A 20,376-nucleotide genomic window follows, 5' to 3' on the forward strand; every position below is an offset into this window, starting at 1 on the left:
CCCAAAGCTCCCAGGGCAAAATACATAATAATAAAAACAAATGCAATAAAACCAATGGTAAAGTACATTGACAGCACAATCCTATGCATATCTATTCAGAAGTAGGCCCCACCAAGTTAAATGCGACTTACTCCCAGGTAAATGTGTATAGGACTGCAGCCTAAAAGAATTTAAAAGTGGCCTACATTCCACCAGCCTGGACTGTGTATGCTCATGCTGTTCTTCTGACGAAGTGGTGGTTAGTGGTGGTGGAGGATGTCAGGTTGATTATGTTCCTGTCATACAATAGGGACTTGAAGGAGATGTCAATAAAAGCCACTGTATTGAACAGAGTTCTGGGGAGGTAGAATTCAAATCCCCAACTGCCAAAAAGCTCACTGGCTGAGAGCTAATTGTTCTCTCTCTCTCTCTGTCTCTCAGCCTCACCTACCTCACAAGGTTTTTGTCCATAGAAAAGCTGTTTGGAGAAATGTCTACATACAAATTCAAGGAGTCCCTGAAGCTGTAGCATGGCTGAAGCTTAGACGGTATAATCCCCATCATTGCATGAAAGGAAGACCACTGTCCGTCCATGTAAGCCATTCTGAGCTTTGGAAAGGGAATCAATACATAGGAAATAATACCATTTCCCTCTTTCTTCCAGCTCTGTGACTCCATTTTGCTGTTTTGTTTTGTTTCCAGTACATGTTATACCAAATGCCATCCTGTGTTTGACAGAAGATCATGTTCTAACCACAAGCTACATCTAACCACAAGCTACAGCTGTGGGAAGGCCTATGTTTATCTTTATGACTTGCAAAACATTGTCCAGCCTATTACTGATCTTGCCTTAAAAAGAAACGACAGCTGAAAGAAGGCTTCTCTGAAAGACTGAATGTACTTGCCACTTTAGCTGGGCCAATGGGGAAAAACCTTCTTCCCACAAACTCAGCCAGCCTCTAACCAATACCGAATCGAGCTTCAGCTGAGTGAGAAACTGCATATAGGAAACCAGACTTGGAGGGTGCGTTATGCACAACTGAAGAAAGGGAAGAGTGAACTACAATCTGACGGAGCCTGTCAAGAGGGGAGAAAAAATGGAGAATCCTCTGCTTTTATCCCCTCAGCTGAATACTGCTTCAAAAGTGAAATCGCTGTATAAAATCATGAAATCTATGAACAAAGAGGGGGCAAAGCCAGAAACGAAAAGCAGGTAAGAAACGGAGGGGGGTGCTTTTAAAGGTTTATTATTTTGTTACTTGTATCTTAAATATGAAAAAAAGAGAAGATACTTGGGCCAGGATGCATCCCCCATGCTCTGAGCACCACTAACTTGTCTGAGGCTCTCTCTGGGAGAGCAAAGGGAAGCTGGGTACATATAAGGCAGCTGTACATTGACCTTCTGTTGCAAATGTTGGGCAAGCCAGTGACGGAGGGTGAAGTATTCCATGGGGCCTAATGCTGAACTGTTCTCCTGCATCCAGGTGCAGCTATGGGGAGGACAAACCTTCTTTCCTCAAGACATCATAGGGCAGTGGGTGGGGAGAAAGAGAGAAGAGAAGAGAAATAGCTCCTTTCAGTGGAAGCCACAGGCCTACTTTAACGTCTCCAGAGTCAAGAAAGAAATTTCAGCTGCAGAGATTCATGGCACATTTTATTTTTAAAAAATATCACCAGAAGACCTTGACCCTCTCTTTTGGCTCACTAACATTAACTTCTTTTCCCGCGCTAGCCTATAAACCAAATGTGAGTGTCAAAATGAAAAGACTTTCATTTACCCTTTGCAGATGGTTTGGCATGTAAATCTGTGCAAAGGTGTAAGTGAGAAATTCATTATTCTCTATAGCAAACGTGGGAGAAATAACAGCAACATTAGTGCAATTGCATGTGAGAGGGATATGATCAGTTTTTCAGCGATGTTATGCACTGGCAAAAAGGGAAGTCTTTGAAAAACCTTTGCAGCAATGATATGTGATGGCTTAAATTCTCTCCTAGGACTGAGGAAAAGAGGAACCGGTTGAGTCTTCTGCAGAAGCCAGAATTGCACCCAAATGTCGACTTTGACAAATTTGAGAAATTGACAAAGGCTTCAAGGTGAGCACTGTTTATATATATGTATGTATGTATGTATGTATATATATTCCAGAGAGTAGCCAGCTCTAATCCAGAAACTTTCCAGCATGTGTATCTTATACATTGTTTTGCATTATGCACCTTTCTGAGCAATGGGAAGTGCCATGGGGTCAGTTTCCCTGTGAGAAGATTACTGGAGCCCTATGATATTTTTAAAATATCTTCTTTGTTTACAAATGTACAGGTTGAACAGGTGGGAAGCAAAGAGATACTTAAACAGGCTATTTAGTCCTAAATAAGCCCCAAAACAGGGGTGGGCAACCTGTGGCCCGCCAGACGTTTTGGCCTGTCAGCCCTAGCCAGAATAGCCAATGGTGAGAGAGCATGGGAGTTGTAGGCCAAAACATCTGGAGGAGTTCACAAGTTGCCTACTCCTGCCCTAAAGCAATAGCACATCACTGCAATTTTCCAGCACTGCTTTTTGCAGCAAGCACTAACATTCGGACCTTCTCTCTTTTTTGGCCTCTTTCAAACCTGCCTTGACAGCCCTCGCAGATCAGAGTTTCACTTCCCACCTAACCATATGTGTGTGACATTTCTTGATTTTCCTAGATAACATTGATGTGTGGAATTTATTTTATTTATTGATTTATTTAAAACATTTGTATTCCACCCTATATCATTAGGATCTCAGGCCAGCGTACAGAAAAAATCAATTTAAACAGTCTAAAACAATAAATAATTTAAATAGTTAAAATATATATTAAATCATTGAGCTAGTTAATACCAATTTAAAATCTAAAACAATAAAACAGTTAAAAAAGTGTGCAAACTCAGGGAACCCAGTTAGCCCTCGAAGGCTTTGATAAAAAGTTGTGTTTTAACTTGGCACCGAAATGAAACCAGTGTCTGTGCCAATCAAGTCTCCAAGGGGTGGCCATTCCACAACCAAGGTGCCACAGCTGAGAAGGCCCTCTCCCACGTCCCATCATAGTGTATGTCTTACACTGGTGGGACGCAGAGGAGAGCTCCTTCAACAGATCTCAGTTCTCGGGCAGGCATATATAGGGGGAGGCACTCCCTCAAATATCGAGGTCTCAAGCTGCTTAGGGCTTTAAATGTCATCACTTGCACCTTGAATTCCAACCGGAAATGTATTGGCACTTGGCAGCCAGTGCAATTCCTTTAAGACAGTTAAAACTAAACTGTCCCTTAAGAATATAGCTGAACCAAGACAGGGGCTGCCTTTTGGGAACACTTTCACACCCCAAGCACCTCTCTGCAATGTTGAGAAGCTTCATGGTCTGCGAAAATATTAAAGCGTGCAAACTGAGGGCAATATGAGGAAGAAAGCATACACCTATTTGTATGCCCTCAGTGATGTCATCATATAGCCAGACCTGACTGGCTACATGCTAAAATCACTGTTGCCAGGAGGAAGAAAAAGGAACGGAAACAGTGGTGCTGAAGCAGGAGCCAATGGGAGAGCAGCCGATAAGCAGACAATCTAAAAGCAAGGTGATGAAGAAGAGATGGGTATGTTGCATGGCTGCCTGCTCTAAAGCCCAACAATATTCATGGGCGATCACCCAGTGCAGTTATTATGAGGGCTGGGGGTCGCATTTCCATTTCAAAGGGCCTGCTCCAACTGGACTGACTCCCCCTCATCCCACCCCTGGGAGATGAGGGGGGAAGCAGGGCCATTCCACCACCCCTGCTGAGAGTCTACCTCATTTTTTTCCTCTTCCCTCCCCATCCATTTTTCCTTGTGCATCATGTCTTTTTAGATTGTAAGCATGCAGGCAGGGACTGTATTTTTTGCTGGTCGATTGGAAGCTACACTGGGAGTCTTTTTTTGGCTGAGGAATGGAATAAAACTACAATAGATAGATAGATAGACAGACAGACAGACAGACAGCTGTTTACAGGCTTATCCTCAAGAATGTGACTAAACCCCTTTTAAAGCTGTTCAACTTGGTGGCCATCACTGTGGTGGTGGACTTAACAGATTAACTATGTGCTGTGTGAAGAAGTACTTCCTTTTATCTGTCCTGAATTTTCCACCAATCAGCTTCATGAGATGACTCTGCGAATGTCTCCCTATCCACTTTCTCCACACCATGCATATTTTTGTACACCTGTATCATGTCTCGCCTTACTCACCTTTATTCTAAACTAAACAGTCCCAGATGTTGTAACCTTTCCTCACAAGGGAGTTTCTCCAGCCTTTTGATCATTTTAGTTGTCCAGATCTTTAAGAACCCACTGATCTGTGTTTGCCATCGCATTTCTGTAAGTGCTGTTCTCTTTCCCCCTGCCTGCTTCCCTTCTTATCCTCTCTGTTGTCTCCTCCTGCCAAAAATGTCTAAATTTATATTTTAAGCTCCTTGTGGATTGTGGTCTGTATTTTGCTGACGTTACTTTATGAAGTCCCATATAATAATTTATCTTAATCATAGTTCCACAGCTACCTAAAATGCAATCAAGCAAATATTCTAAAAGGTTATTTCCCAAACTTTTATTTAGTCAGAAGAAGGAATGAGAATTTTCTGCTTACCTTCCTGTGAAATACAATATCAGAGATCAATAAACACAATTCACAATATATTTGATAAAAAATACACCCTCTTTCCACCACCACCACCCTAAATAAAATAAAATCCAGTGCTTCAAAAATTGCTTGACATCTGAAAAAAAAAAGTTCTTTTTCCTGTAAACAAAACAACAGACTATATGTTGGGGTATCATTGCTTTCTCATCTTTGTTTCCGTATACCATAGAGCTTCCTGTACGCTGTTAAAAATAGCCTGTGGTCACCGAGTCTTGAGACTGCTGTATTTGAAACCTCAGCTCAGTGCAAGTAGTTCACTATAGCTCCCAAGCTTTTGTGTTTTCAACATTTCCAAAAGAAAAGACAGCTGACCTCTTTGTCTTATGATCTTTACCATACAGAATGGTTTAATTTTTCTTGAAAGACCAGGGGATACAACAAAAATACCTAAGGGACAATGCTTCCTTTCAATCCGGGATGGGGGGAGAGGGAGGGGGAGGGAGAAAACTCTTTGTATAATTCAATAAGAAAAATGCCAGCAAAATTAGACCAGCTGTTTTTGAAGGCTCAAGAGAAAGAGCTTTCTTCTGTAAAGTAATCTAATTCAGTACCCTGTGAAATATGACAAACTGAAAGCAACAGGAGGTAACATGTGTTAGGAAAAGCCTCAAAAATATACACAACACATGATGACTTCTTTGTTTTTTTTGGTCTGGTGCAGTGAGTCCCCCGAAACTGTAAAGAAGTGGGGTGAATCTTTTGACAAGCTGATTTCACAGAAAGGTTTGTATTCATATTTTCACCAGGAAGTATGTTTCATTAAAGTTCTATGTCTTCTCTTTCCTTTCTACAAGTGGACTCAAAACTTTTGCATGCTGCAATGTCTCGTTATGATTATTCTTCTGTGGTTATGGACTAACCATGTGTAAAGTGAAGGAGTCTATTAAGTTCAGCTTCCGACGATAAATGGATTGCTGTGTGGGAAATGGTCTTGAATTTTGATCAGAAAACAGACCTGAGAAAACTGAGAAGTAACTGAATTTCTCCAGAGGAGAAAATGATTCAATGGGCCATATTGCTCAAAGATGAAGGTGGGGAGGTGTTATGTAGTGCTGACGGAAAAGTGAATCATACATCATATGTGTTTTATAACGCACTATAAACAGTTAGATATTAGAACCTGTGACTTTTCACCTCAGAGAGAACCTTCAAAAGATTGTAAACCATATCAACTAGATCAGTCAACTAATACCCACTGGTATGCATATATAATTGTCTAGGGACAGTATGTAGGGTGGCCACTTATGCATCCCCAAAAAGAGGACAAAAAAGGGCACCAATTTGCATAACATTTGCTTATGCAAATTTGTGTAGGTGCAAATTTAGAAATAACAATGAAAATTTAAACAGCAATACAGTACATTTCACCATAATGGAGAAGATGGACCAAGTGACCTGTGTGACTGACGGCTCAGGCTGCTGTGTGCTAATGGCCAGCTTCAAGGCCCCTGTTCCTCTCCCTCCTTATGATCCTTTGACATTAAACCAGACTTGGCCTGGACACCCCTTCAAATAAAGGACTGCCCTCTGTCAGCTATCTAAAACAGAAGACTGTCTTTTGTGGACATATAATCACCATAATTTAAATGTCAACATTATCACACAGAAATAGAATTGACTTATGTTTCTAAGAAACACTGAAGTGGGCATCCCTATAATGCCATCAACATAATTTCATTGATTAATCTACAAGAGGGGGGAAATCATAAAGTTTCTTTCTTGTTTCCCCCTTAGATTTCAATTTTTCCCATAATAAGCAGCAAAAAAGGGGACACTCTCTCGCTGAGGTTATAAATCTGTGTCTGAACTATACCTCTTCATATAGCAGGTGGGGTTCATACAATTGAATGCTTTTCAGTATAAAACAAAATTCCCTCCACATAAAAAAGTTGATATCAGGGAGAAGGATCCTGGACTGTCTTTCTTCTAATTTCCCTTTACCCTTGTGGGGGCATTCCATCATGTGAGTCTTCACTTGCCAGCTAAAGTGATACAGTCCAAACTGGAGATTCTCGAAGATTTTGTTAGGTCTGCATTTTGAAATGAATTAACCTGATCTGCACTTCCCAGACTAATGTGCAGATGAGAAAGCAGTTATCAAGAAGTTATCAATATTTGGATTTCACACCTTTTCTGAATTTCCCAGTGCAGTTCTTGGCTCAAAAACATTCCAACAAGAATTTAAAAAATTAGAAATTTGCACTTTCAGCAAGAAAATATGTTCGGAATTGTGCATTTGTTTTGAAATATATAATTAAGCATGGATTTAAATATGAATTTCCATGTGGATTTTTTTTTTTAATGCAGATTCATCCAGAAATAGCACGTTATAGATGTATGAATGTGATACTGATATGGACCAGAAATAGACCGATCCATTAATCCCTAGCCCAAACAAAGGGCACGTTGGAAAGGATGCTGACCATGTGCTATTTTTATTTTTAAAAGCTGTAAATGTTTCCATCTGGGTTGGTTTTTTTTCCAGGATAGCTTTTTAAAATAAAGAGCCACTTCTGGAAGTTTTGTCCTAGATTTTCTCAGGTCATTTAACCATGTAAACTAGGGGTCCCTAATGTTTTTTTGCCTGAGGGTTCATTTAGAATCCTGACAAAGTGCCATGGGTGCCAGTGACAAAATGGCTGCCATGGAGGGGGCATGGCCACTCATAAAATGGCCACCATGGAGTGTGTGGCTACTCACAAAATGACCACCATGGGGGTGGTTCAGGGCAGAAAGGAGTCAGGTGGGCAAGCAAGCAAGGAAAGGCTCTGGCTTCCCCCCTCCCACATAAAAGTTCTGACTGGCACTGCACATCACAAACAACAAACAAACAGGGCTGGGGGGGGGGGCAGCCAGCAAGCCCAGAAATGATGAAATCTAGCATGCAAAATGAAGAAAAATAGCAAAGGTGTGTGAGCAAGCATACAGCAAAATATTTAACTTTGCACATGCTCCCCATATATGCACCAAACATCATCCAGAGTGCCATAGCAAACACAAGGCAGGCAGCCATGGGGGAGAATGGGAAATGTCCCCACATCACCACCTCCCCAAACACAAACGCCTGGATGCAAAGCAACTAGGGGTGGACGAAAGTCACTTACCTGTCCTCGAAGGATGTTCGCGGTGGGGGGGAGGTGCTTCGCTGGTCCCCCCGCGAAGTTCCGGCCGGGGGGGGAGGCTTCCCGCCTCGGCCCGGCCGAAATTCAGGCCGGGGGGGAGGCTTCCCGCCTCGGCCCGGCCGAAATTCAGGCCGAGGGGGAGGCTTCCCGCCTCGGCCCGGCCAAAATTCAGGCTGGGGAGGAGGCTTCCCACCTCGCCCAGCCGCGAACGCGAAAATTAAAAAAAAAAAAACCACGCCCCCTGATAGGCTACGTGACGATTCACGTAGCCTATCACGGCTAGATCTGCAAAGTCAGCCGTGATAGGCTACGTCAATCGTCACGTAGCCTATCACGGGTGACTTTAAAAAAAAAACAAAAAACGCGTACGCTAATGGCGGCCCCCATAGGGAGCCGCCATTCGCGTTCCTTATTTAGTCGCTGTAGTCTACGTAAATGTTTACGTAGACTACGGCGAAAATAAGGGCAACGCAAATAGCGTTGCCCTTATTTTTGCCATAGTCTACGTAAATCTTTACGTAGACTACAGCGACCAAATAAGGAACGGGAATGGCGGCTCCCTATGGGGGCCGCCATTATCCGTACACACTTTTTTTTTTTTTTAAAGTCACCCGTGATAGGCTACGTGACAATTGACCTAGCCTATCACGGCTGACTTTGCAAATCTAGCCGTGATAGGCTACGTGAATCGTCACGTAGCCTATCAGGGGGCGGGTTTTTTTTTTCTTTCATTGCAATGGCGGCGGCGGCAGCCAGTCAAAAGACCGGCTGCCGCTCCCGCCCCGCTCGAACACCCGCCGAACCGCCGGCCGGACCCGCCGCCGGGAGGGACATTCGGCGAAGGTAAGTCCCGTCCCGGGGGGGGGTGCGGGGGGCAGGGGGGGTTCGGAGGATTTCTCCACGAAACTTGTTTGGGGAGCCGAACACGTTGGCGCTCGGCCCCCCGAAGTTTCGGGGAGGAATTCTCCGCCAACCCTAAAAGCAACGTGGGTGGATGAGTGAACGTGCTGGAAATTCTATTGCTTTACTGACCCACCCCCAACAAACAAACAGAAGGGCACCGAGGACATGCACCGCATATCCCAACATATAAAAATAAAGGGCTGGAAACCAAGCATCACTGCCTCACCCCAAAAAATACAGACAGGAAGATGAGAAAGCAAGCAGGAAATGCCCTCCCTTTGCCTGTGCTCCTCTCTCAGATGGAAAAGACCTCAGCCCACTCAGTCCCATCCCCGTACTGCCAGTTTACATTCAAAGGGAACACATACCATTCCCTTCCAGCACAGCCACCCACCACTCACTCCCACTCCTAGCAGGAACAGAACGGGAGTAAGGAGGACAATGGTTTGTAACCTATTACTCTGGCCAATCAGCAAGGGGACATGTCAAAACAGCAAGCTGAGGTACATAGTCTTAAAATTATAGAGAAATCAAATCCATAGACTTAAAAATATAGAGCAACCAGGAAATTAGTAGACATGCTTTGTGTATACATAGAAATCACCATGAGGGCACAATTAAAGGCCTCAAGGGCACACCTGTGCCCTTGGAATCCCTGTTAGGAACCCCTGATGTAAACTGAAGCTATTGCTCCTAAATTTAACTTAGGGTGCAATCCTATCAGGATTGGGAGGCGATATCAGAGGCAACCGCCTATCCAATGCAGGGCAGGCAGAGTGCAGAGGGGATCTTCTCCTCCATGTGCCAGCCGCCCTACATTTGCGGCTAGACAGCCAATTTTTGATGTCTAGCCATGGGACTTCGGAGCGGAGGGAGGAGGCCAGACGATGCATAGGAAGTGTTAAACCAGCACATCTGCACTCCCTGCCCCTCCCTACCCCAGGAACGCCCCCTTTTGGCCCAATCCTTGCTGCTCTTCTGAGCATGGGGACAATCTGTGCTGCCTATGAGGCAGCGGGGGAGGGGAGGGGAGGGGAGGCGGTTTTCCGGGAACTGACCTTGGAGCACAGGCTCCAACATTGGTTCCGAAAACCCAAACGATCCTTTGGCTGTCCAGCCGCTGTCTAGTGTCCATAGGATTGCGCCCTTAGAAACATAGCAAAAAAGCATGCTCTAAGAAGAACTCCAGTAGTTTGATGTTGCTAAAAGCAAATCTGAAAACAGATGTGTTTGCATTAAAATTGTGACTGGGAAAATGTCACTGTGTATTATTGTCTAGTAAGCTTTTGCTATGTATTTGACAATGTTGTTTGTTTGTTTTTCCTTTGTAGCTGGATTAGATGCATTCACAAGGTTCCTAAGAAGTGAGTTTAGTGAAGAGAACATTGAGTTTTGGATGGCATGTGAAGATTACAAGAAAAACAAAGACACTTCTCAACTTTCACAGAAAGCAAAGACAATTTATGAGACGTTCATTGAAAAAGAGGCTCCAAAAGAGGTACAGTGAAAATGGTCCTATTGGCACAATCTAAACACATGTATCGAAATGTCATCTAACATGCTGGAGAGTAACCACCATTCAACACAGCGAGACGTATTTCTAAATAAACATCATAGCATGGTGCTGCACACGGCTTAAACTTTGGATTGTACCTGTTGTTTCAAAACATTCAAACGTGTCAGGAAAATTATAGCACATGCTACCACAACAGCATCAATGGCAAGTAGAAATATTCTTTCCCGTCCCAAGAACTGGATCTGCCTATATTTGATGCTAGCATGTTACAATTACTCTTCATCAGTCTGCTAAACCAATAATTACAGGTGCAATTACGACTACTATTCCATTGGCAAGATTTCAGATAATAAGCCAAATGAATAAAACAAATCACCAGTTTAAACACACCTTCGGAGTAATAATCATAATACTTTAAGCAGCTAAAAAAGATGGATTGCTGATTTGTTCCCAAAGGCAGCATTAGGGATGGCATATTAGTGATATATCACATGTAAACAAATGAACACATGCTTGACATATTAGTCTAGGTTTTCACTTACATTTTACGAACAAAATGCCTATCATTATGTCAGGCAGGGTGTATGTGAAGGGAGGACCTGTACATTTGGGTATTTCAAGGACATAGGGATGGATGGGCGACCCCCTTTCCAGGTTCTCTGGGCTCCTGGCCAGTCCCTGCCCCTATTTGCATGCCCCCAGACTCATGCTCCAGCCAAACACCCTCTCGCCAAGCTGCCTGCACTCACCCAGGCCCCATCCTCCTGCACCACAATTGTCATGTGGCAAAAAAACATGGCGATCGCAAAAATGTGCACGTGGACATTTGCAAATTGGTGCCGTGAATTGCTCATATAAGCAAGATTACAGGTGTAAATGGGCTATTTACACCTGTAATCTTGTGTATAAGGGCGATTCACAGCGCCATTTTGCATATAAGTCTATGTGCGCATTTTTGCAATCGCCATGTTTGCCTGCAACATGGCGATCGTGGTGCAGGAGGACGGGGCCCAGGTGAGTGCAGGCAGCTCAGCAAGCGTGAGGAGGTCAAGCAGGGCAGGGGCTCGGCGGGAACCACTCAGAGCACACAAGCTGGACCCCCGGACTGAAACGGCTGCCTTACACTATCCCTAGACCAGCTCCATCGCTATGTTCCACTATGACCAGGAAGTCCCTATGCACTAATCAGATCAGGGAAAGAAGTGTTCTTTGACATTCTCTTCTCCTGAAGTTGCACCCAAACTCATGCCTATTCATCTTTCAGAAACTGTGTAAGACTGTTTTCTTTCAAACTGGCTTTTGGTTGGTGTGGATCAAGAGTGGGGAGTTTCAGGCCTGGGACCCAGATCTGGCCCTCCTGGGGTCACACTCCAGTCCTTCCAGGTTCAGCAGATAACCATGCCCCATTCCCCTGGCTCCACTCCCTTTCCCACAATGACCAATTGTTTGGTGGTTTCCTAGCTTTTGTGTAGGTTTTTCACCCATTCTAAAAAGTTGACCTTCCTCTCCTAAGGCTGTCAGGAAGAGCTTTAAGTTAAAATATGCTGGTATTTTTGGCCCAACCCCTTTTTCCTTAGCCCCCACCTACCACTGGAATGTGGCCACCAAGTGCTTCTCCAAAATTGAATTTGGCCTTCAGGCTGAAAGAGGTTCTCCATCCCTGGTGTGGAAAGTGTCAAATAATTACCTGTCCAAGCTCTGGGGATAGTGTCAGTTAGCTGTCCAATGTATAAACAGCTCTCTCTCACACACCACATGGTCCTTACGAAGAAAATGTATTTCTGTGCCACTTCCCGGCCAAAGCACCTGAAGTAGCTTACAATTAGTGCTGTGAAGAAAATTTCTCCCACATTTTTTCGACCATTCTCATTCAATTCAATAGAAAATAAATTGCTTTCAAAAAGAAATTCAAAGGTGGATAAATTTTGGAGAAATTCTCATGGGTTGGGTTTGGAGTTCTTGTGCTTACCTTACTTAGGAGGTGGCTGAGGAGTGTGCATGAGTGTCCTGTCTGTCATTGTACAATAATCTCTGTGGCAGCCTGTAGCCTCCTTGGCTTCCTGCACTTCAGTTAAAGCCATTATGAGGAAGACATCATGCGGCAATTCCTGACATGGAATGGGGGGGGGGTTCAGTTCAGGAAATGCAGGTGGCCTGGGAAGCTGCACAGCAATGGAAAGATGTGTAATAGAAAGAGAAAACACACAGAGCACCCTCGGCCACTTCACACTGATTGGGTAAGCTCAAAAATACCACCAAAAGAAATTCAACATTCTGCCTCAGAGAAGTGGAAGCCTCAATATAGTTGATGCTGTTGCCACTTTCAGGAGCAATGCAATAAACCAAAAGCCTTTAGGAAAAAAAGAAAGAAGTTGTGCTACAACCCCCTGCCAATAGTGAGCCCTACCTGTGAGAAACTTTCGGAAAATTTCTCCTCCCCTAGGAGAAATTCGGTGAAGTTGTCCCCCCAGTTTCTCTGCCCACAAATAGGCTGGAGAATTTTGAGAGGTCATTTGTGCACAGCTCTGCTTACAATCATAAAGCAGAATAAATTGCTACACTTGGGAATAACTTTGAGTTGGAGGGAAACCCTCTTAGTACACCTGATCAGAGGATGGGGAAGTGGTGCACTGTGGTTGTTTGTGATGGTTAACCTAAAGCCAATCCACACATGCCTGTGATAGGTCACATGACCCCTTCAGCATTTACTGCTGAGAGGGTCGGAATTTTCCAGCAGTAGCCATACACAGCAAAAAAGATGGTCATTTTAATAAAAGGGAGAATAGAATGATTCATTTATTCATCCATCCATCCATCCAGGAGAAATCCCATAAAAACTGGTGACACAATTTTAATAGTATTTTACCCTTCCTACATACTATCCTAAAGGCCCAGATCATATCACCATATGTTCTCCAATTTTAAACTCACAGAAACCTTTTGTAGTACATTAGATGGAGAGGTAGTGATTTCCCTAGTCACCAAATGACTTTGAAAAGGACATACAGTAGAACCTGAGTGTAGCAGACCACCAAAAAATAAATTTCATGGGACTATATGTTGCCCATCATCCAAAGGTTTTTAAAACAAAAATGTCATTGGCCATATGCAGAAAATCTAGTGTATGGCCATATTTGTGTGTGTGTGTGTGTGTGTGTGTGTATATATATTTGGCCACACACGCACACACTTCTTTTTTGACAATTTGTTTGGGAGCATGGTGGTGAAAAGAAACCCCACTGAAAGTTCATTGGGGAGAAAAGAAGAATTTTCTCTGATTCTTCAAGGAGAGTACCACTTACTTTACTTCACCTTACAAGGTGGCCAAGCATTTCCCATTTTACCCGTGACTCTTTAATTACAAAAAGGCCTAGCACCAGCCTAGCATGAGGCTATCTCTGCAGTTTCCTGCTGGTCACAGTTCCTAGAATTATTTGGGAGCAACACCATGTCACACCACATTGTGTCATTCCCAAGGCATTCCTGGAAGTGCAACCAGCAGGAAGTGGTGTGAGGCTTCTCCACAGCTTCCCACCCACCACACTTCCTGGAATGCCTCAGGTCAGGAGTGACAAGATGTCACATCACTCCCAAGGCATTCCAGGAAGTGCAGCCAGTAGAGAGCTGTGGAGAGAGCCATGTACCACTGGGAATGGGGCATCTTTTAAAAGGGTTTGTTTTTTAAGAAAAAGGGGGGGAAAGGAAAACCCTTGTCCATCTCATAAGGCTAAACAAGATAAATGGTGCCACCCCCTGATAATCTCAGCAAAATTTCTCCCCCCTCAAAGAAATTAGTAGAAATCCCCCCCCCTTTCCATAAGTAGTGAATATTTTCAGAAAACTGCAGGGGGTGGGAGTCATTTTGGCCCAGCCTTAAAAATATTACACAAGTGCCCATTTGTACATGCTGCCTGGGTCCACAGAACCTGGGTAAGAATTCCTAGCTTAAGCCACCCACATATCACAAGCTTGAGAAACATCATCACATTTCTTTGTTTCTTTGTTGTTACTTTCTAGGTCAACCTTGACTTTAACACCAAAGTCTGCACCAGTCAGAGCATGAATCACCCAACACTCAACACCTTTGATGCTGCACAGACCAAAATCTATGCCCTGATGGAGCAAGACTGTTACCCACGCTTCCTGAGGTCCAGCCTTTACATTGACTTGGTCCATGGCAGACCTCATGGCTGTGCTGCTCTTAGAAGGCGATCACGCTCTTTTACCTTCAACGAATTCAAAGATGCCCAGCCAGATTTTGCCATCTGGCTGTGAAATGTTAATCCCCCTTTTTGACTCTGCCAGTTTGGGAACATCGTCACACCAGCCGAGGGGCATCATTGCATCAGGTGACTTGCCATGGAATTGTGACCAGTTTCACATGTTGATGATCCAATCCAAAAGTCTTTAGTTTCATTCATTGCATGGATGGCCAACAGCTTTTGTTTATTCTCAGATCCACTCTATCCTCCAGACAGTGGTTTGGGGCCCACAGGTGGTCAGATACCTAATAAAGCTGGAGGCATCATTTAGAAAGAAAGGCCTCACAGAGTGCCTGCACTCAGATATAATGTTTTAAATACAAATATGTATAATTGCTTATCACAATCAAAATCCAAATAAGAGGTGTAACATTAAAGTAGTGAATCTCTATTTCTTACAACGTCAAAACATTTTTCTAGGGGACCAAATAAATTCCCAGGTAGATTGTGAGTGCGCGTCACTATCTGCTGTCTGTCTGCTTCTACAGAGAGATTCGTGTTTTGCCTCTTAGAGGGACCCAGGCTTGTCTGCGGACTTAAGTTCCTGCTAGATTGCACCAGCTTGCAGGCTCACTGCTGGCAGGGACACCACTGAAGGGACCACACCAAAGGAAGTCAACCCCTTTGAGGGTGAAAAAGGGAGAGGGCCACCCCACTTTTCACATGGAAGGAAGGAAGGAATTGATATTCTTTGATTATTTATAGGTTAAAAAAAAAACCTGTCTGTATTTTACATCTTTATCAGCTGACAGAGCTGTGGGGCTATTGCCTGCTGCTTGCAGGAGAGATGTGTTTTAAAAGAGATGGAGTGACGCAGGGAGCATCTGGTGGGAGGGCAGAAGTTGAAAGGTCATTATAGAGGAAAGGAGTCCAGCAAGTTGTTGATTGCTCCCAGAAATGCAAGGGATCTCACTGGCCTTGGTGACAGCCCCCCTGGGCTGAAGGCATTGCTATTGAATGGGAGGTTCCTGAATGGGAAGACAACAGCCATTCAGGCATTGACGCTGCATGGGTGAGCTGACCTGGCTTGTATCTTGGACACCTTGTTTGATGAGAAGCTTTGCCTACCTAGCTTCTCTGGGAAGCAACAGGCAAGCCCTGGGGGATAGAGAGGCAGTGATACTGTAGTCTATCATGACTCTATTCACGTGACCAAGTTGCCCATCTCCCATTCTTCCAGTTTTGAGCGTGTGTATCTGAAAGTGTGTGTTCGGGACAAAATGGGGATTCTGTTGATGTGCAGGCCATCCCACAGCCCAACAGTCTCCCTTTCTAAACTAATGATGGTGATCTGGGGGTGGGGGGTGGAATTCCCCCCAGCTTGTTTTGCTGGGCAACTCCAACATACACGCTGAGGCTACCCTTTTGGGAATAGCTCAGGACTTCATGAGCTCCATGGTGACCCTGAATCTGTCCCATGTCTTGCCTCACTTATTCTGCAGGGCATACTCTGGATCTGGTTTTCTGTGTTGGATGATGGTTATCTGGATTGGAAGAATTTTCTGTAGTTTCATCATCATGGATAGATCACTACCTGGTGAGAACTTACTGGAACTCAGAGCCTCTGCAAGGTTGGGGGACCAATTAAGATGGTCTGGCCCGGAGATTGATGGATCCAAATGGTTTCCTTACAGATCTTGGGGATTTTCCTTTCACCTCAGAAAACAATTCTGTCAAAGCCCTGGTTGACCTCATGGCTAGGGAAATGGCCCAGATGTTTGGCATGATCGCTTCTGACAATCAGTGTGACAATGGCTATAGTGGCATTGACAGAAAACTCAAAATGAGTCTGACTGAACATGGGCTAGAACTTGAAGCCATTTGAAGGTCCACTCCTAGAATTTCACTGTATTAGATAATTTCTGGCCAGTCTCCTATATTCTGTTCTTCATCAAGCTACTATGGCATGTGGTAGCATTTAATTTCCAGGGTTTCTGGATAAGACAGATTATCTAGGCCCATTTCAATCTGAATTCAGGCTTGGTTATGGGACAGAGACTGCTTTGGACACCTTGGTGGATCATTTACACTGGGAACCAGACAAGGAGAGTGTGTCCCTGTTGGTTTTTCTGGACCACTTGATGGCTTTCAGTTGACCATGGTATCTGTCTGGACCACCTGGCTGGCATGGGACTTGGATTCACTGGCTCCAGTCCTTCTTTTTAAGTTGATTTCAGAAGGTGGTTCTGGGAGATACATGTTCAATGCCAAGGGCATTGGCCTGTGCTGTTCAAGGTGGAATCCTGATATTCCCCATGCTATTTAATGTATACATGGAATCACTGGGAAAGGTGTCTGGAATTTTGGGGTTTGATGCCACCAGTATGCTGATGACATTCAACTTTATCTCTCCTTTCCATCTAAATCCAAGAAAGCTGTTCAAGTACTAAATCAGTGTCTGATATCAGTAATGGACTGGGTGGGGACAAATAAATTGAAGCTTAATCCAGAGAGAGTTGCTCTTGGTCAGTCAAAAGGCAGATCACGGAATCTGTGCTAGATGGGCTTACACACACACACACACACTTGCAAAGTTCAGGTTTGCAGTCTGGTGTACTCCTGGATTCAGCCCTGAAGCTGGTTGCCCAGGTTTCAGCAGTGGTCAAGAGTGTGTTTGCACAGCTAAGTCTAGTGCACTAGCTGCACCCATTCCTGGAGATGTTGGATCTAGCCATGGTTACATCCCATTTGAACTACTGTAATGTGCTCTACATGGACCTGCCTTTGAAAAATCTGCAGAAACTTCAGCTGGTCCAGAATGCTGTGGCCAGACTGGGGAGTTATGGCCTGGGCTAGTTATGGGGAGTGTGTGAGGCCCTTGTTAGAGTAGCTTCACTGGCTATCAGTCTATTTCTGGGCACAATTAAAACTGCTGGCTATATAAAGCCCTATACAAGTTCAGCCCAGGTTATTTGAAAGACCACTTTCTCCCATATGAGCCTGCCCAGGTTTTAAGATTCTTAGGAGACACCTATCTCTGTGTCCCACCACTATCAGAGGCACATTTTGTGGAAATGTGAGAGGTCTCCCCAGTGGCTGCTCCCAGGCTCTAGAACTCTTGGCCAAGGGAGGCCAGGCAAACCCCATCTCAGTTGTCCTTCCATTGGCAAGCAAATATATTTTTATTCATGCAGGTTTTGACTTTTACACTGACTGGTTTGCCAAAGTTGGTTATTTCCTTTTATTAATGTGTTTTAAAAGGCTGTTTCCCTTTATTAATATGTTTTCCTTTTATTAATGTGTTTAGTTATAATTTTGTTATTTTATCTTCTATTTCATTGTTGTTGGCTGCCTTTAGCATTATTTTGTAGTGGAAAGCAGGATATAAATTCAGTTGTTCAAGGATGGATAGATAGATAGATAGATAGATAGATAGATAGATAGATAGATACTCATTCAGCCGAAGGGCTACCAGTTCACCCTCCCTTGTGTATTACAAAGTGATGCACCACCTCTTTTTAAGAGGTGCTGTATGCAAACATATTCATGTTCAACATTTTGCTTTTTAATATAGACAAAATAGTTCATCCTTCCAAAATGGCTTATGCTAGCTTCCTTTGCATGCCACATGTGGCTAGGACAAATATGGCTGCAATCCTATTGGACACAGTAAGCCTGACATTTGAGTAACCTGTTGAGTGCTGTTCAGTAAAGTGAGTAGAGGTCAATGGAGTACAAGATTTTCCATCTCCTTTTGTGTTTCAGGCCCACATTTTATCAGGATACTGTTGTAAGATTGGACAGTTGGACAGGAGACTGTTCATGAGCCAGAAAGACTGCTTGGTCAAGCCTGCTGGCCAGATCTTGCCAGGCACATCCTTTTCTTAGGTAAACCAGGGTGCCGGCTGTCTCCTTGGAGGGTCAGATATGGGGCAGCAGACTTTGGCTGTCTGTTGGAGTGTTTAAGCTGTGCCTCCACCTGTGCTCAACCTATCAGTAAACTCAACTACTGCAAAATGCCAGTAAGCCTCCAGTGACCTCCTTCCAAAGGAAACCAAACCTGCCCCTAGAACTCTCACTGCCCAGAAAACTGGTTGATTGATTTCATTTCTATACTACCCAACAGCTGAAGCTCCCTGGGAGGTTCACAACATCGCCGTTCACAGAATTAGGGTGGGCATAACAATACAAAAGTACCCAAGTGCTGATGTGTCCCCTGTCTTTAAGCATCTGTCTTTACGTGCAGAGCGGCCCCGAATCCTCTATTTTTTCTCTCTCTTCCCAAGGGTGAATGCTAGCCATTCCCTTGTATGGTAGGAAGTAAGGAGGTTCACATGCACTTGCATCTGTAAACTGAGGAAGAAGCTAGCACTTCCTCTTGTCCCAGGTTGACACCAGTATCTGGGACAAGGTGCAGGTTCTACCCTCTCTTAGCTGTGTCTCCTTCTTTCTTTTCAGCCACTTTATTCTATTGCCCCTCTCACCTGATTGTCAGTCTCCTCTCAGTCTCTCAACATTCCATTCCATGTTGACTCCTTATGGGACTGTTTGGGAGTCCCCTGCTTTAGGGTCCCCTTTCGAAGATTGTTTGTACATCTGCAGTCATGGGGTTCCCCTGAATCTGACAATACCTCCCTCTTGTGAATGGGTACTTCTGTCTTGTCTACATAATGGCAGACACTTTCCCATGAATTTCAGAAATAGAATACATATGAGATACATACTCAATAAACAAATTACATTAAACAAACAATATATCCTCCTTTCCTTCCAGGGGTGCTGCTAGATACCTAAAAGATCCAGAGCAGAGGCAAAGAGCACAGGATGGGTCACTAGAGGCAGGGCCAAGGGGTCATGGGAAGCAAAGGGCTGATCCATAGAACTACACCGGAAAATATTCCTTTTTGCCCACAATATCCTGGTCCACCAGCAGCAAACCATTGCACAGCATCCAAAATCCACCTCTTGGAAGCATTCTCACCAATTTAAAATCATGAAGGCAAAACATTGGGGGAGAAACCATACAGTCACACAAGATGATGATATTCTCAGAGCCACACAGAGATGCAGACTTTGGAACCAAGGAGCAACCCATTGCAAAAGGTCCACAGAGGTGGGAGGAGGAAGGGGAGGAGGATAATATCCCCAGAGCCACACACAATGTCATCCAAATTGCTGGTAAGCATGGCCAGCGGTTTCTGAGCATCCCTTTACATGGACATCCCCCTCTCCAGACCTCCTGAAAAGCAACAGCAAGAAGCAGCACACACTGTCTAAAAAAAATAAATCCATCTTATAAATGCCTACTCTGAAGCAAGAAGGACTGGATTACTCAGGAGCAAGCATGGCCACAAGTTCTGACTGCATCAAAAATGCACCCACCCTGCAAGCAACCACAAGCAGATGTGGTCCAGGCACACGTTCTGGCGTGCAATTCCCAGTAACAGGCATGAAAGGGCTTGCGGGGTGGGGGGGAGGCCACCAACCAGCACAAAACGGCTTGGGGGGGGAATTAAATGATTTCCCCTAGCTGCAGAAATGGCTTCAAATTATCTTTAACATGGCAATAAAACAGCAAGACCCCCAGAATAAAAGCAATTAAGGAAGATACACACACCTGGGAGTAAGTCTTATTGGATTCAAGTGGGCTTACTTCTGAGTAGACATACATAGAATTGCACTGTACATTTAAGTTGTATACAGTTGCTGCAAAAACATCCAAAGCCATGCCACCAGAGACTGTTTTTGCTGTTTTGACCCTTCCAAGCTGTGGACTGTTACTTACATAAAACTAACAAGGAGAGAAGAAAGGTGATCAACGTGCTCAATTTTTAAGCTTTCTTTTCCTTTCTTATGCATGAAAACTTGCTGAAACTAATCCAGGGCTTTCTTCCCATGGAGCTGATATCCTGCAATTGAGATTGCTCCTTCACGGAAGTTTGTGGGCTCTTTACATGACACCGTGACCCT

General features: G+C 44.2%; 1 protein-coding gene across 3 annotated transcripts; it reads left to right on the forward strand.

Moving 5' to 3' along the window:
- The first annotated feature begins 1,010 nt into the window (after positions 1–1,010).
- RGS18 (regulator of G protein signaling 18) lies at positions 1,011–19,149 on the forward strand. 3 transcript variants are annotated; one of them, XR_014790430.1, is made up of 7 exons: positions 1,011–1,192; positions 1,975–2,073; positions 5,325–5,386; positions 10,020–10,186; positions 14,222–14,553; positions 15,909–16,003; positions 18,172–19,149. XR_014790430.1 is itself a non-coding variant. In XM_084851412.1 (5 exons), the coding sequence occupies exons 1-5, from the start codon at positions 1,077–1,079 to the stop codon at positions 14,477–14,479; spliced, it is 702 nt and encodes a 233-aa protein (XP_084707538.1). In that variant the 5' UTR covers positions 1,011–1,076; the 3' UTR covers positions 14,480–14,926. The 3 variants fall into 3 exon arrangements, 1 of the variants encoding a protein (XP_084707538.1); XR_014790429.1 differs by lacking the exon at positions 18,172–19,149 and having other exon boundaries at positions 15,909–17,998; XM_084851412.1 differs by lacking the exons at positions 15,909–16,003; positions 18,172–19,149 and having other exon boundaries at positions 14,222–14,926.
- The last annotated feature ends 1,227 nt before the right edge of the window (positions 19,150–20,376 follow it).

The sequence above is a fragment of the Heloderma suspectum genome, chromosome 4, assembly GCF_057233095.1.
Source record: "Heloderma suspectum isolate Gila_16-S chromosome 4, 16-S_ref, whole genome shotgun sequence".
In the NCBI taxonomy this organism is placed as follows: domain Eukaryota; kingdom Metazoa; phylum Chordata; class Lepidosauria; order Squamata; family Helodermatidae; genus Heloderma; species Heloderma suspectum.

What these genes read in the sequence shown, in the direction of transcription:
- RGS18 (XM_084851412.1), top strand. Translation starts at nt 1,077, where the DNA reads ATGGAGAATCCTCTGCTTTTATCCCCTCAGCTGAATACTGCTTCAAAA. An exon ending in CAAGCTGATTTCACAGAAAG is followed by an intron (nt 5,387 to 10,019) that starts GTTTGTATTCAT and finishes TTTCCTTTGTAG; the next exon opens with CTGGATTAGATGCATTCACA. An exon ending in AAAAAGAGGCTCCAAAAGAG is followed by an intron (nt 10,187 to 14,221) that starts GTACAGTGAAAA and finishes GTTACTTTCTAG; the next exon opens with GTCAACCTTGACTTTAACAC.